Below are 16,014 nucleotides of genomic sequence, written 5' to 3'. Positions count from 1 at the left end.
CATGTTGGATGAATTAATGAGGCTCGTGGCAGAGAAGAAAAATGCATGGAATTCATATAAATTATAATTTATATCCATCCCATGCATTTTTCTTCTACACTGATCGCCTGATAATTATCAGACGACACAGAAGCCTACGACAGATATAAGCTGTCTGTAATCAAGTCACAAAGGAGGTTAGGCATGCTAAGGCAGATTACGAGAAATCTTTGGCAAAGGACTGAAAGAAAACAGCAAAGTGTTATTTAATTATGTAAACTCTAGAAGGAAGTGGATGAATCAGATTGGTCCACTTAACATAGATGGTTTGACTATTGATGTTCTTACTCAAGTAGCTGATAAACTGAATGAGTGAGGAGTTATTCAAGGAGAGGAATGCCAGAAGTTTATCAAACTCTAACAGGGAGCTAAGTGATTTTGTGATAACTGAGAGCAAAGTGGAGGAGAAATTGTTGAAGTTAAACATAAAAAAGGCACCTGAGGTAGATGGAATCTATCCAGTTATAATGAAGGAGGCAGCAATGGAAGTAACAAACCCTTAGCCATAATTATGAGAGCATCATTATAGTCAGGGGAAGTCCCCATGGACTGGAGATGTTCAAATGTATCCCCATTCACAAAGGGGGTTCAAACGGTGACAAAATAATGGAGTCACTGGTTAAAGAGGTGATACAAGATCACCTAGAGAAGACAGCAGCAATAGTTCAGACACGGTTTGGGTTTGTTAAGGGGAAGTCTTGTCTGACCAATTTGATTGGATCCTACAATGTGGTCACAAAGGAACTGGATGCAAAGAATAATTTTGATATCATCATATACTTCAATCTTCGGAAGGCTTTTGATACTGTTGTACATGGAAGACTGTTGTCCAAATTGGAGTGGTATGGCATTACGGGCAAGTTTTTGCAATGGATAAAGGTATGTTTGATTGGGAGACAGAAGAGAGTGTTAATAAATGGACACTGCTCTACGTGGACTAATGTTATTAGTGCAGTCCCCCAGAGTTCAGTGCTGGGTCCATTGTTGTTTTGTGTATTTATCAATGATATCGATGAAGGTATATCAGGCTTAATGTTCAGGTTTGCATATGATACTAAGGTTGGCAGGATTTTTAATGACACTAAAGGCAGTATGCTACTGCTACAGGATCTAGAAAAGTTGGGCAGATGGGCTGAGAAGTGGCAACTGAAGTTTAACGTTGACAAATGCAAAGACTGCATGTGGGTAGCAGTAACCCAAGAGAAATGTACCAACTCTGTGCGCCATGCCTTGAGTTCTGTATACAGGTCTAGAGGCCTCATTTTATGAAGGATGTAGAGTTGTTAGAATACAGATCAGAGTATAGATAAGACAACACGATTGGTGAGAGGAACAAAGGGGTGCGCTTATGAAGAAAGGCTTAAGTTCTGAAAATTACAGCATCTGGAGACGAGGCACCTGCAAGGTGATTTGATCGAGATTTGTAAGGCCTTGAATGCCTTGAATCTCTGAGCAAGCAGAAGCATCCCTGATGGGATACTTCTGCTTGCCCTAAGAACCTGAGGGGGGGGGATAGATTCAAATTGAAGAAAGACAGTTGTAGAATAGATGCAGAAGTTTGCCTTTAGCCAATGGGTGGTTGATTGCTGGACCACACTTTCATGTGTTGTTGTGGAAGTTGAAAATTTAAATGAATTTAAGGCTGTACTAGAGCAACATTTGGAGTGACCGGATGTGTGAAATGGAAAGGGTTTTTTTTTTTTTTTTTGGCTGATGCTGTATAAGCTTGATTTCTTGCATCATATGCCTCAACTGATGCTAATGCTAGATAGGGGAGGAGATTTTATGATGGAATGAAGAATAAAGTATTTCTAATTTTGCTGACATGTTATGAGCAAACTTTGGGATTGAAAAAGAGAAAAAGAGACAACCAATGAAAAAGAAATAGAAATCAAGAAGAACATCCCATTTCACATGCTTATGGCACTATACATCACAAGACCGAGATTAACTATGACAGAATTGCTTCACTGGAGAAGAAAACATCATCAAATTGTGAACTGAAATGTCCGGTGCCACCAATATCGACTGTGCATAGTTGTTTATGAGCTGTGTGTGTGGTTAGGATTGTCTGGCATTCTGGCAGTTTAAATGAACAAGTTGTATGAAGTCATAAGTAGTGGCATATTTTTCAGCATCTTGTCTAGCTGGGTTAGTGTAACTAACCGAATTCAGCTGCGATTGTTAACATTAAAATCATGAAGGAAAATAAACATAGTGCTAGAAAAATTAGTTGTGGGAAAGTCAAGTTTCAAAGAAAAGAAGTTAAAGATTTCAGATTGGAGTTGGGAAAGTAGTAGGGGTAACAGACGAATTTGACAGAATGAGGTATAGATATTTTAAACCAGTGGATATGACAAAGAGGAGATTCTAAATTAAGAAGTCTCTGACAATCAGTTGGATATTCATATGGACGAGTACTGCCTCTGAAGCGAAAGGAATTGCAGTTAAAAAATTAGGGCAACTAAGATGAATAATGATTGAGGCAAGAATAGTGATTGAGACTCTGTCAGTAAAATTAAGTTTTCCTTCGCATATTGTACATGTAAATGGGCATCACTGAGATTGAAACTAAGACTCTATACTTACATATTTGAAAAATGAACTTTTTGGTAGGTTTCGTTCTTTTTCAGGTAAGGTTTTCTGTTAGTTTGACCATTCACAATGCATTAAGTATATAGAGAAAAATGATGGGGGGGAGAGATACGCATAAATTCACGAGTTTTTGATTATGGTGTACACTTTGCAAGAATGTACCAAGCTCCTCGACATAATGTGGTCTCAGCAACGTCTCTCTGCATACAAATTGCTCCATAACTGGTTGTCAGAGTAGATTGTTTAGATTACATATAGAGAGTTAATAGTAAGTTTATTCTTGTAGTCTGTCTTACAGCTAACCTGCCCACACTGTTTTAGAACTGTACCTTTTAAGTATAAGGAATGCACTTTGCCATGAAGTCCACCATAACCTCAAAAGATATTACATACTGTGTTATGGAAGGGATAGGAATTCTGGAGTCTTCCTCTGATAATTAAATCCAGGTTTCACCACTGCACGTGTGTTATAACCAAAGTAATTGTATTGCACCAGATCAGAAGAGCCAACTGTCACTTAGCATTGCTTGGTTACACCGAAGGCCAACATTTCTTCGTGTGATGTGAATGCCCCAACTAGACCCTTGCTCACATTGCATTTGGGTAGTTACTGTTATCTAGTATATCTCTATTATACTAGGTACAGTGGTTCATGCTTTTCATGTGGAGATATACCCAATGTTGCTAACACTCACTCCATTGTGAAGGTATAGGCAGAGGATTTGTTTATTGCTGTATGATTGGAACAAACTGAAATTCAGTCTACTTGACATGCAAATGGGACCTATATATCTATTTAATAAGCCCTTTAGATTGCTGGGTAGAAATTCCTAGCTTATCATATTTGGAAGAATATCAGACAAACCAACTGATCGCTAAGGCAAAGAAATTGATGTAAAACATGAGCAATGTCAAAAGTATTTGCTCTCACAAAAATTTTCTTTAGCTACAGAAAACAGCCATTCACAGACATAATGTAAATAAACACGGATTGACACTTTGAAACAGGATTATGACTTTTTGAAGTGTTCGCTACCACCTCCTTGCCATTGAATCCAAAGACATGAAAGACTTGGTCCACTGTGACCCATATTTCTCTGTTTTAGGGTGAACACATAATTGTTTTTTTTTTTAATACATGGAATATTAAATTGATAATTCATTGCTTATTTTACAAATAATTGCAGTTTACTCAATATTCTGTTTTGAGTGACTGTGTTTAATTCTTTCAGTGATAAAAATAATGTATAGTAAATTATACTAGAATGTCTTCCTCAAATGACTTCATTCTCTGTTATGCTTCCAATGCTTTCTCTATATTGGTTAATATTCATAAATCTTAATTTTTTTATTTTTATTTTTTTATTAAAAATTTTATAGGAGGCCACCTCGACGTTGTTCAGCTACTTGTAAATGCTGGGGCTGATATCGATAGTCAGGACAACCGAAAAGTGTCTTGCCTCATGGCTGCTTTCCGAAAAGGTCATGTTAAAGTTGTAAAGTGGATGGTGAAACATGTAGCGCAGTTTCCATCTGATCAAGAAATGACACGATATATTGCAACCATAAATGATAAGGTAACTGAAAAATTTTGAATTAAAAAAAAGTTTTTTTTTTTTTTTTTAAACTCATAAAAGTTCTTTTTTTTATACTCCGGCATGACCACCACATTGGAAGAGTTCACAAATACAATCATTAATCATATATGCAGTCACAGGCTTGACTCACAGTCCACTCAAAGAGCATTTGCTATTCCACTTTTGCTTTGACCACTTGGCTACATCACATTGTAAGTTCAGCAAACTATTTTCATCAATAACGAAAAGCAGAATGTGTAAATGAATTCCTATCACTTTCCCGATTTCAATCTCCTTTCAATTTTTGCCATATGAGGCAGTACAAATATTCTGAATGAATGATCCCCCCCCACCAATAGTCCTTTAATATAGGTATGTTAATAAATTATTTATTTACTGTTTCCTATTTTTTATTTTAAAAGGTAGCCATACCTTCTTTACTGTGTGTGTGTTTAGCCTAGCATGAATATCTTATTTTGGGTGATTTTAATTTGCCGCTAATTGATTGGAGCAAGTGGGAAGGAAACTCCATGGAGAACAAATTTTTTTAATCAACTAGATGATTTTTATTTTTACCAACATGTCAGTGAAAGAACTAGGGAAAAGAATATTCTAGACCTAATCATCATCCATGAACCAGATAACATAATAGGGCTGACAGTACACAAACCAGTAGCAGGAAGTGATCACGGAGTTCTACAGTGGACAATGAAGAGAGAGAGGTGGTAGTTAAAAGCAAAGGAATGGGTTATAATTTCAGAAAAGGAAATTATGATGCCAAAAGGTGCTACATGGCCTGTATTAACTGGGTAGATATAGCACAGAGAGAGAATACAATTGAATTATGGTATACCTTTAAAACATTAATCACAGAAGCCATGAATGTGTATATACCATTAGTAAAATACTTCATGAGGAGGATTCCAAGTTAGATGAATAATAAAGTTGCTAGATTACCTGAGCAGAAAAAGACGGCATGAAAAGTTACAGAGCAATAAAAAGTCCTGAAGCCTATAACAGCTACCAATTGGTCTGTAATAGTGCCACAGAAAAGGTTAGGCTGGCAAAGAGAGCAAAGAGTGGGGATAACAAATTCTTCACATATATAAATGCAAAGAAGAGAAAGACAAACCAAATTGGATCCTCATGTAATGGATGTGGGATAGTATCACGTACCCCAGCTGATGTTGCAGATGTATTTACAGAAGAAAAACCCTTTATGTCAATGCGGAATTATGGGAGTGAAGTTGAAAAATATGTGATTAATGATATTGAAATTTCATATGATTATTTAATGAAAAAGCTTTTGAACCTACAGACCAATAAGGCTCCTGGGGTTGATGGCATATACCCTATAATCTTAAGGGAGGCAATGAACGCATTGAACCATTCAGTCTAATTATAAGAGCATCAATGTACTCGAGAGTGATTCCGTTGGATTCGAAAAGTACCGATACATAAGGGCTGTTCTAAGTGTGAAGTGGGAAATTATCAACCAGTCAGTCTAACTTCAGTAGTAGGGGAAAATCTTGGAGGCAATGTACAAGGGTGAAATTCAGGATTGTTTTCTTACTGTAAATTGCCATTTTGTATTTCCCATCCCTTTTAATTAATTATTAATGCAGGAAGTGTTTTAATGTTAGTTATCTCCTTTTAGCCCCAAATCCACACATCCTTCCAGAAGGGTAAACCAATCAGTTCAGTAATTTGTCGTATTAATCTTATTTTTTGCAATTTTAAATACTTAAAAATAATCAATGAAATTATATTCATTGTAATTAATTTCTAACTTTGGCTACTATTTTAAAAAACTCTGTATGGCCTGAGATCAAATGAGAACCAGTACTTTTCAGCACATTACTAAACTGTTTCAGTGTTTCTATCGAGGCATTTAGATAGAAATGGAATTCTGAAGGATACTCAGCATGGTTTTGTAAAGGGAAAATCATGTTTAACAAATCTCATTAGCTTATTTTGACAGGGTCACTCATGAGCTGGATTTAGTGAATAATTTCAACATTGATTTTTTGGATTTCAGCAAAGCATTTGACTCAGTCCTACATGAGCGGTTACTTTATAAGCTGAACAGGTTGGAATCGCAGGAAAAATCCTTAGATGGGTAGCAGGGTAGGAGGCAGAGGATTGTGATAAATAGTTATTCCTCAGATTGGGTTTGATGTAAGAAGTGGGCTTCCCCAAGGATTAGTATTACTGGAATAACACTGATCCTTGGGGAAGAAGGATCAGTATTATGGGTGGTAGGAGCTGACAGTTTGGGGAAAATCAGTGGTCAGCTGGATAGTTACCTATGGGAGGAGGGAAAGGCATGGGTTGTCTGTTTCCTTTTTTTTTTTATTGATTATTTATTTTTTAAGTCTTCTTCTTTTTTTATTTATTTTATTTGGCTATCATGCATCATGTGGCCATTACTAATATCATAAATAGTATATTTACAAACAAATCTCTATACAAGCAGCTGTAATGTCAGTGAGATTTCTCTTCATTAATTTTCAAAGTAAAGTTGCAATTTGGAAATTATTTCTATTTTCTCCAAAATTAACTGAGAAATTCAATTTCTAATTCATTTTAATTATAATTAAAATTATTAGCATTAACATTGGCAAATGAGCCTATATTACCTGAGATGGGAACCAACCTATATCATCTATCTGTTGTTTCCGTAATTTGCCTAATCATGACCATTCCTTAAATTTATTCACAATTTCCACTTCCACAGGATATTAAGTTCTTTACAATGGCCAGTTACTATCTTGCAGGAAGAAAACATTTGTCCATCCTTTTTATACTGCCATGTAATCTAGTTGTCCTCTGCAACTTTTACAGTAGATATACATCTTTCTTAAAATGCAGTCCAGAACTGTATGGGTAGGCAAAGTGTGGCCTAACCCTTGCCATTGGAAAAGAGATAATCATCTTGCCACTGCTGGCAAATTGCTTTATATTATTGACAGGCAGCATGGACTCTTAGCAGCCCAACCTCTCTTCATTGCTCTGAAAATTTCAAGACTGTGCATTAGCATTAGTAGAGGCATATGATGCAAGAAAACATATTGTATATGCAAGCTTATACAGCATCAGCAAAAAAAAAAAAAAAAAAAAAAAACTTCTCAATTCATCCATCCATTCACTCTAAAAGTTTGTCTAGTTCTGCCTTGAATTTATTTAAGCTGTATCCTTCCGCAACAACAAATGGAAGTTTGTTCCAGTAATCAACACTGGTTGAAGTCAAATTCCACACATCTATTCTACAACTTCTTTCCTCACTTTGAATTTATACCCTCCCCCCCCAGAGGTGCATAATCTGAACAAGAGGAAGAATCCCATCAGCATTGAGCTTGCTGAAACCCTTATACAACTCAATAAGATCACCTCACAGGTGCCTAGTCTCCAGATGCTGCAATTTGCAAAACTTCAAGCCTTTCTTGGCGAGACTAACCCTTTCTTCCACTCACTGATCTCGTTGCCCTTCTCTGTACTCTTTCCAGCAGCTCTGCATCCTTTCTAAAATAAGGCCTCCAGATCTCCAGGCCTCAAGGGGATAATCACCTCCTTATCCCTGCTAGCAAAATTCCTGCATATCATTGACAAGACCCCATGAGCTACTCTTACAGCCTCTCTGCACTGCTCAGAAAACTTCATATCTGAGTGCACAATTACCCTCAGGTCTTTTTTTGTTCTCCACTGCCTTGAATGTAGTATCACACAATTGGTACATTACTTTGGGATCATTCCTCTCCAGATGTAGTACTCTGCATTTTTCAATGTTAAACTTCAGTTGCCACTTCTCAGCCTATCTGCTCAACTTTTCTAGATCCTGTTGCAGTAGTGTACTGTCATTAGTGTCATTAAAAGTCCTGCCAACCTTAACCCCCAGGGGCTCACATCTAGTGAGTATGGGCTTGGCATACCTAAGGTCCTGAGCTGGATATCATCATTCTTCTCTTGGTGATTCTCTTCTACTTCTCTCTCTCTCTCTCTCTCTCTCTCTCTCTCTCTCTCTCTCTCTCTCTCTCTCTCTCTCTCTCTCTCTCTCTCTCTCTCTCTCTCGGCTGGTGTAGCATAAGCCTCAGGCTTCCTTGCACCATATGGCTAATAGTAATAGTAATATTGATATTGTCTACAAACATGGACATTTAGCCTGATATACCTTCATCAATATCATTGAAAAGTACAGAAAACAAACGGGCCCACATCCAACCCTGCGGGACTCCATGAAGAGCAGCGTCCATTGATTATGACTCTGTCTTCTCCCACTCAATCATCTCTTTATCCATTGCAGAATTATCCATTGCAGAAACTTATCCTTAATGCCATAGTGCTCCAGTAGCCGTCCATGTGCAACAGTATCAAAAGCTTTCAAAAAAAAATTATTTTTTGCATCCAGTTCCTTTGTGACCACATCATAGTATCCAATCAAATTGGTCAGACAAGACTTCCCATTAACAAACTCGTGTTGTTCGTGTTGTGTCTGAACTATAACTGCAGTCCTTGCTGGATGATCCTGCGGTGCTTCTTTAACCAGTGACTCCATTATTTATCCCAGAACAGAATTTATACTAACAGGTCTGTAATTTCTCGTGTCACCTTTTGATCCCCCTTTGTGAATTGGGCATTTCTTTCTATACTACCTTGAGTGTAACATCTCCTGCATTGGTGTTATTGTTGGATTCTTGCATCCTATAGGCACTATTTTGTATTTGTTATCCTAAACTACCATTTCTCAGCCCATCTGCCTAATTTAACTCTCTTCTTGCAGTAGCATACTGTGATTCTCATTATAACCACTTTAACAGCCTTTGTAGCATTAGGAAACTTAGACTTTAAAACTTGTAATGCTTACATCAGTATTGTTAATAATTATTGAAAATAGTAAGGGTACCCAGCAGTGAACCCTGAGAGACTCCACTAATAATATTAGTCCAAGAAGAGCAGTGCACATTAATAACCTCCATCGGTGTTCTGCTTCTCAACCATTCCCTTATCCGCACCATAACTACACACTTTGCTAATCTATAGAGAAAAGTTTCATGTGAAACAGTATGGCAAAAGTTTCATTGGAAACTAGTGAGTATGGGCTTGGCACACCCAGGATTCTGAGCTGGATATCATCATTCTTCTCTTTCTTGGTGATTCCCTTCTATTTCTAACTCTTTGTTCTCTCTCTCTTAGGGGTAACTCAATTTTTTTTGATGGTGTAGCAAAAGCCTCAGCTTCCTTGCACCATATGGCTAATAATAATAACAATTTTAATTATTTTTTGCATCCAGTTTGTATTTTACTGCGACACAATAGCTAATCATTTTTGTCAGACATCTTTCATTAAAAAATCGATCCTGTGACTGCTAGCTAACTGTATTCCTGTTTAGACAATCCTGTATTCTTTATCTTTTGACTCCATTATTTTCCCTGGAACCGAAATCAGACTTTATAATTACTGACTTAGCCCTTTGATCCCCCCTTTCTTGAATATGTGACATAATTGTACATCTTCAATCTGTACGGACCTCCCATGAATCCTGAGATGCCCTCATGATTTTGGCTGAAGGTTGACTTATCTCCTTTGTAGCTGCATTTGATATACAGTAACTCCCTGACATATGTAAGAGGTACGTTTCAGGACCTCTTATGTAAGTTGAGTTTTACGTAACTCGGGAATGACTAATAAAATACTGCTACTTTATGCCTGATAAGATAAAAATTACAAAAACCACATAATATCCTCCAAAGAATGAAGAAAAATAGTTATTATACCATAACAATTTAAAACTTTATCTGAAAACAGTGGTCAAGTAGCTGGAGTGGTACATAAGAAACGAAAATGCAAAAGGTAGAGAAAACACATGTTATTTTACTCTGAAAACTTCTATGTATTTCGTATGCCGTGTAGTCTTTATAAGGGCTACTAAATGAATCAAAACCAAAGTGTATATCTTTAAGAAAATTAGTCTAAACCACACAGTGAATCAAAGTCATGCATTAAAAAGATATATTAATCACAGGATGTTGTAGGCTGAGTAGAAGTCAGGGAGGTAGCACGTGACATGAACTCTGATCTTCATCTGTTTGTATGCGGTTTTTTTTTCTCTTCATACATTTTGCGATAAGCTGATAAGCAATCTGGAACGTTTCTTTCTATTATCGGTGTTTTCATTTATTTCATCAAACATAAAAGACCTTCCTAAATTTTATGAAATGCTTCTGCCATTTCATTTAATTTAAACTGCTTTCCAGTTCCTGAACAGATGTGGCTTTCCCTTGCTCTTCGACTCTTTGTGTTTTCAACTGGGCTAAGTCTTCTGTTGTGAAATCTTCACTTCGTTCATCCACAAGCTCGTCTACATCTTCAACCCCAGGACCAGCTGCAACTCCTGGGCAAAATTTATGATTTCTTTGGTAACAGAAGACATCAGCTCATCTCTTTGGAAGCCTTCGTTGTTAACCTCAGAATGTGTTAGAAGTTTCTTCCAAACTCTGCTCATACAAGTTTTCACATTATTCCAGGCTCTTGAAATGTTGCGTATTCCATCAAGGATGTTAATCATCTTCCAAAATTTCCGCAGATCCATCTTTCCTTGCTCTGTTGCATTTACAGCCAAAAATGTTGTCTGCATGTAATATGTTTTTAATGCCCGGATAACTGCCTGATCCATTGGTCAAATGAAAGCTGTTGTATTTGGAGAGAAGTATACCACCTTGACGTTGTCGTGCAGATCACCTGGATATTTAGGATGACCAGGAGTCTTGTCGAAGAACATTAATATCTTAAAAGGCACTGACATATATAAGCAATATTTATCATCTTCAGGGACAAACACATTTAGAAACCATTCTTCAAATGTGGTTTTTGTCACCCAGGCCTTTGAGTTACAGGAAGCAATTTCTTGTCAGTGTGTTTAAAAGGCCGTGGGTTTTCTGATTGATAAACCACTAAAGGTTAAAATTTATAACCTGCTATGTTACACCCCATCCCCACTAAGAGCATTACCCCGACTTTGGCAGCTTCAAACTAAGACATCGACTTTTCTTTTCTTCACCACTAAAGGTTTAAATTTATAACCTGATATGTTACCCCCCCCCCCACCCCAAATCAAGAAAGACTACTCTCATCCACATTAAATATTTGTTGTGGCAAATAACCACCACCACTTATAATCTCATCCAATTTGTCCTTGAAGTTTTTGGCAGCATTGCCATCTGTGCTTGCTGCTTCACCACTTATGACAATGTTATGATATCTGCTTCTCTTAAAGAACCTATCAAACCAGCCATGACTTGCAGCAAAGGTTGTTTCACTATCATTGCTCTTCTTTCTTCTTAAGATTCTCAAAAATGACATGAGCTTTTGCTTTGATGAGGTGGAGGCTTAAGGCGAAGTGTTTTTGGATCTGGTCTTCCATCCGCACAATAAGTAACTTTTCCATCTCTCTTATTATTCTCATTCAAGCCTTGGTTATTATAGTTGACTTCATCGGTGCCGATTCCTTCACCACTTCTCGTATTCTGTCTTTGTCCTTTATTATTGTGTTCACTGTTGACACTGACAACTCTAAATTCCGCGTAATAATTTTTAATATGTTCCACCATTTTCATACATCCTTATTATTTTAGTTTTCTGATCCAAATCGATCGCTTTCCTTTTCTTGGTAGATTCGCTAGTACTGCTGTCACTTATTCTCTTAGTTGGCACTATGTTAACGGTAAAAATGAAATTTTCTGTAGAGAACTTTTTATTATTATTATTATTATTATTAGCCATATGGTGCAAGGAAGCCTGAGGCTTATGCTGCACCAGCGGGGAAAAAAAAAAAAAAAAAAAGAATTTCTGAATTACCCAGAGAGAGAGAGATGTAGAAGGGAATCACTAAGAAAGAGAAGTATGATGATATCCAGCTCAGGAGTTAAGGCAGAAACACACTGTCTATTATCACCTCACACGAGCTCACATGCTCAGATTTTACTAAAGCACATTTATGGAGGTCGCTACTATAAAACAATAAAAAATAATTTGCAGTTTCTGGTTTATTGGGCATTCCTGCTGGTGGAATCTGTTTTAAATAGGTAGTAAACTCGAGCTAATTGCATTTGCGATAATACCAATAGCTGGAATTCTTTGGGTTTTTATGTTATTATAGTGAAATATGTTTCCCCTTCCATGAAATCTTCAATTATATAAAAAAATAAATTTTCAGGATCTTCTCTTCATTCCTATTTTTAAGCTTCGTAAACTTGTTACTGTGTATCTCACTTGTGCAATTTGCGCGTGCCTTGTTTGTCGTTATTGATTGCTTATATATATATATATTTTTTTTTTTTTACTGTTTTATATTTTACAATCCCAAAAAAGGGAAAAAAAATGTCAGTGAAGAGAAATATCTGTGTGTGTGTGTGTGTGTGTGTGTGTGTGTGTGTGTGTGTGTGTGTGTGTGTGTGTGTACACAAAAAAAATTTACTTAAGTCCTAAGTTATGTAACTCGGGCTTACATAAGTAGCGGGACTAATGTATAGCTTGATATTTCTTTGAGCAGTGCAAACTGGCTGCCAGGACAGCCCATGGAGTTTTGTCAATGATATATAGGAATTTTGCTAGCAGGGATAAGGAGGTGATTATCCCACTGTGTGTGAGGCAATGGTCAGGCCACATCTTGAGTACTGCATAAAGGTTTGCATTCCTCGTTTTAAGAAGGTTGTAGAGCTGTTGGAATGGGTATAAAGAAGAGCAATGGGAATGGTGACGTGAACAAAGAGCGGTACGGGTGACCCCCGCTTAACGCTGATAATTCGTTACGTAAAAACAGAGCGCTAAGTGAATCCGTGCTAAGCGAGCGGCGCATTCCCATAAGGTAACATATGTATTTGCGAGTTGCGGTCGGTGCCATAGGATATTTCCTAATCAATAATAAACAGTAGTGAAAAGATGCACAAATGTATGTCGGTCAAAACATTTAATATTCAAATATTTGTACCTATAAAATATTCTGCATTACATACATATATAATTATGTGGTAACTACTGACATATCAAAAGTAAACTTAAAATTCCAATTAAAATCATGAATTTAATTGATCTAAATTGATTTAATTTAATTGATGAATTTAATCAAGAAAAATATGTCGATTTTGGCTCTCTTCCAAATAAACTAAAAGGAGTATTGACTCTTGATTTTTTAAGGAGTCCTTATGTGCTGTAATGTAATAACTAGATCGTATGTATAGCTTAGCTTAATTTTCAGCACTCACCTCATAGTAATCCGCTTAGCTGGTGGAGAGTTTTACCACTTTTTTCTTCATTTAATTTAATTTAATTAGGCAACCATAGAATGGAAGGTGCACTTTCCTTTCTTAAAAAATTTTTTTATAGCCCATAACTTAGTTTTAAACCCATAATCCCTATAAGTTATTAGAATCCTATAACCACTATGTATGTGGTAAAACTCTCCACCAGCTAAGCAGATTACTATGAGGTGAGTGCTAAAAATTAAGCTAAGCTATACATACGATCTACTAAAAGGAATATTAATTTTAAATGGCCCGTAGCGTTACCACCCAACAACAAATCAACCGATCCTTCTCCCCTTTGAAATCTGGCATGTTTTTTTTCTTCTTTCAATATGAAACTTCTTTTAGGCATTCGTTTCCACAAAAATCCTGCTTCATCTATGTTAAAAACTTGTTGAAAAGTATAACACATAATACCTCTCTTGAATAATTTTAACAAGTTCTTTTTTGATAGTTTCGGCTCCTTAATCTACACTTGTGGCTTCTCCCTGTATTTTAAATCTATTCAACCAGCCCTTACTAGTTTAAATGGTTCCACATTTTTTTTTTTTTAGGTGAGTTTTCTTCAGATCATCATATCGGCTAATCTCTCTCTCTCTCTCTCTCTCTCTCTCTCTCTCTCTCTCTCTCTCTCTCTCTCTCTCTCTTTTTAATAATAATATTTAACTTAACTGAATTCTGCAAAAAAGATTATCTTCAATAAAATTAGCTAAAGTCTTTCCATTTCAATCCTAATAGCCGGCCTAGCCCTAGTTGCCTGCAGTGGAACAGCTGTCTTTCCTGCTGCTAAAATCAATTCTTTATTTTTTTAATTATTCTTACAGTTAAACTTGCCAGTCGTAAATTATGGCACACATCCGCTTGTCTTTGACCGCCGGAATCGATTTGCTTCAAAACGTCTAATTTAATTTTCAAATTCAGTCTTTTTCTTACATTTATAGTCTTCGTATGCGCTCAGACGTTGTTGCTTTTTCATTCTTATCGGCCATTATTAACTCTTCGAAAATGTTACTGCATTGGTTGCGTTAATTATGATACAATGTTCAAGTAAACTGTCCGTTTCGCGCGATGTCTAATACGGTACTGAGTGATGACCAGACTTTGGATAAATGCATATAACGCAAATATTACAAACAGTATAATTGGTAATTTTTTAAAATGTTGATCTTAGAATTCCGTAACAAGTCACTGTACTGCAATTAAATTAACGTGCGAGAAAATTTCATCGAGCATGGGACAATATCTCAAGTCGGTGTGGGAAACGTTTTAATGCTGTTTTGGTATTCATTTTCAAGTTATCAACTCCAACAAATGAAATGATTTTGTTAAATATGCCAAAAATGCAATCTGTAAAAGACGTTATAGTGATCTGCGACAGTGTTTATAGTCAGTTACGGGTTATAATATATAACCCGTATCTGACTAGCATTATAGCAAATCAGCGTAAAGCGAACCGTGTTATAACAGGGGCCTGCTGTATAGTGAGAAGTAAGGCGAATGAGAAGACAGTAGGACCTGTGCTGGTAGGGAAACTTCTGGATTCTTCAGAAGTAATCTAATATCATCAGGGAAAAATCTTTCCTGAATTCATTTATTGTACAGGGCAGCACAATGTTAGGGCAAATGGATGCATGTTTCTTAAAGACTTCAACTGCTATAAGATTGGGTTCTGGGCACTTGTTTCTCATTTTATCCAATGTGTTGGGTTCCTCAATGGTGAAGGGAGGTTCAATGTTAGCATTGTGATATTGGTGATTCAGAAGACAGGTTTGGATATGTGCATCTGAGTTAGGTTAAGTGTCCTCTGGGAACAAGGAATCCGATCCAGTGGAGACTGAGTCAGACCAAGTAAGGGTCATTGTGCCCTAGGGTGTGAGAGTAGAGCTAAGTATTTCACCTCTGGGGAGCTTGTCAGTTACAATGCAATAGACAAGTCAAGGATAATAATTGCAGGAGATGGAGACTTGGGAACACTAGGAATCTTTTTTTCTAATTCTGATTAGACTGGTGTATCTATTGTGGAGAGATCTATGGTTCCCGAAGAGGCATCTATCTCAGGCTGCAGAAGGGTAGTCCTGGCACACTGAAACCCCTGGAGCTGCTCTAATTTGGGGGACCATCACAGAACGGCATTAACGAATGTTTTCCTTTCTTCAAGGCTGATGTGCAGGCCTGCTGTTTTAGTAAGGAGATCCAGATGCTGAGTTGCAGAAAGATAGCAGTAGAGTCTAGATTAACCTCAGCGAGGTGAGAAGTAATGGTGGTGGTAGACAGTTTTCATTTGGCAGTTTTGATATAATAGTAGATAAAATTATGATATGCTAGTGGGCCTGGGTCCATGTACCAACAGTAAGAAAAGATGACGACACTGTGGTCTATGTTGGTCCAGGCTCCATGTACTCTCCATTGCTGGAGGGAATGTTAGATGGCAGAAGCACCAGGGTAATGTTCATTGAGCTCTCCCATGAGCATACTACTCTAAGTAGGGAGGCTTCCAGGTTAGTTG

The 16,014-nt window shown here is 37.0% G+C and overlaps 1 protein-coding gene across 3 annotated transcripts in view; it reads left to right on the top strand.

The window, feature by feature from the left end:
* LOC150088195 (ankyrin repeat domain-containing protein 17-like) overlaps window positions 1-16,014 on the top strand; it is a 1,023,061-nt gene that overhangs the window by 473,772 nt on the left and 533,275 nt on the right. For all 3 annotated transcript variants that reach the window (XM_090369376.1, XM_090369375.1, XM_090369377.1), the window contains exon 21: window positions 4,015-4,211. In XM_090369376.1, coding sequence (XP_090225502.1) covers window positions 4,015-4,211 — 197 coding nt within the window. The remainder of the gene's footprint in view (window positions 1-4,014; window positions 4,212-16,014) is intronic.

The sequence above is a fragment of the Mastigoproctus giganteus genome, chromosome 3, assembly GCF_048544385.1.
Source record: "Mastigoproctus giganteus isolate SK-2022 chromosome 3, ASM4854438v1, whole genome shotgun sequence".
Lineage (NCBI taxonomy): Eukaryota > Metazoa > Arthropoda > Arachnida > Uropygi > Thelyphonidae > Mastigoproctus > Mastigoproctus giganteus.
The sequence above is the reverse complement of the archived record's forward strand: the minus strand, read 5'-3'. Positions and strand labels throughout refer to the sequence as shown.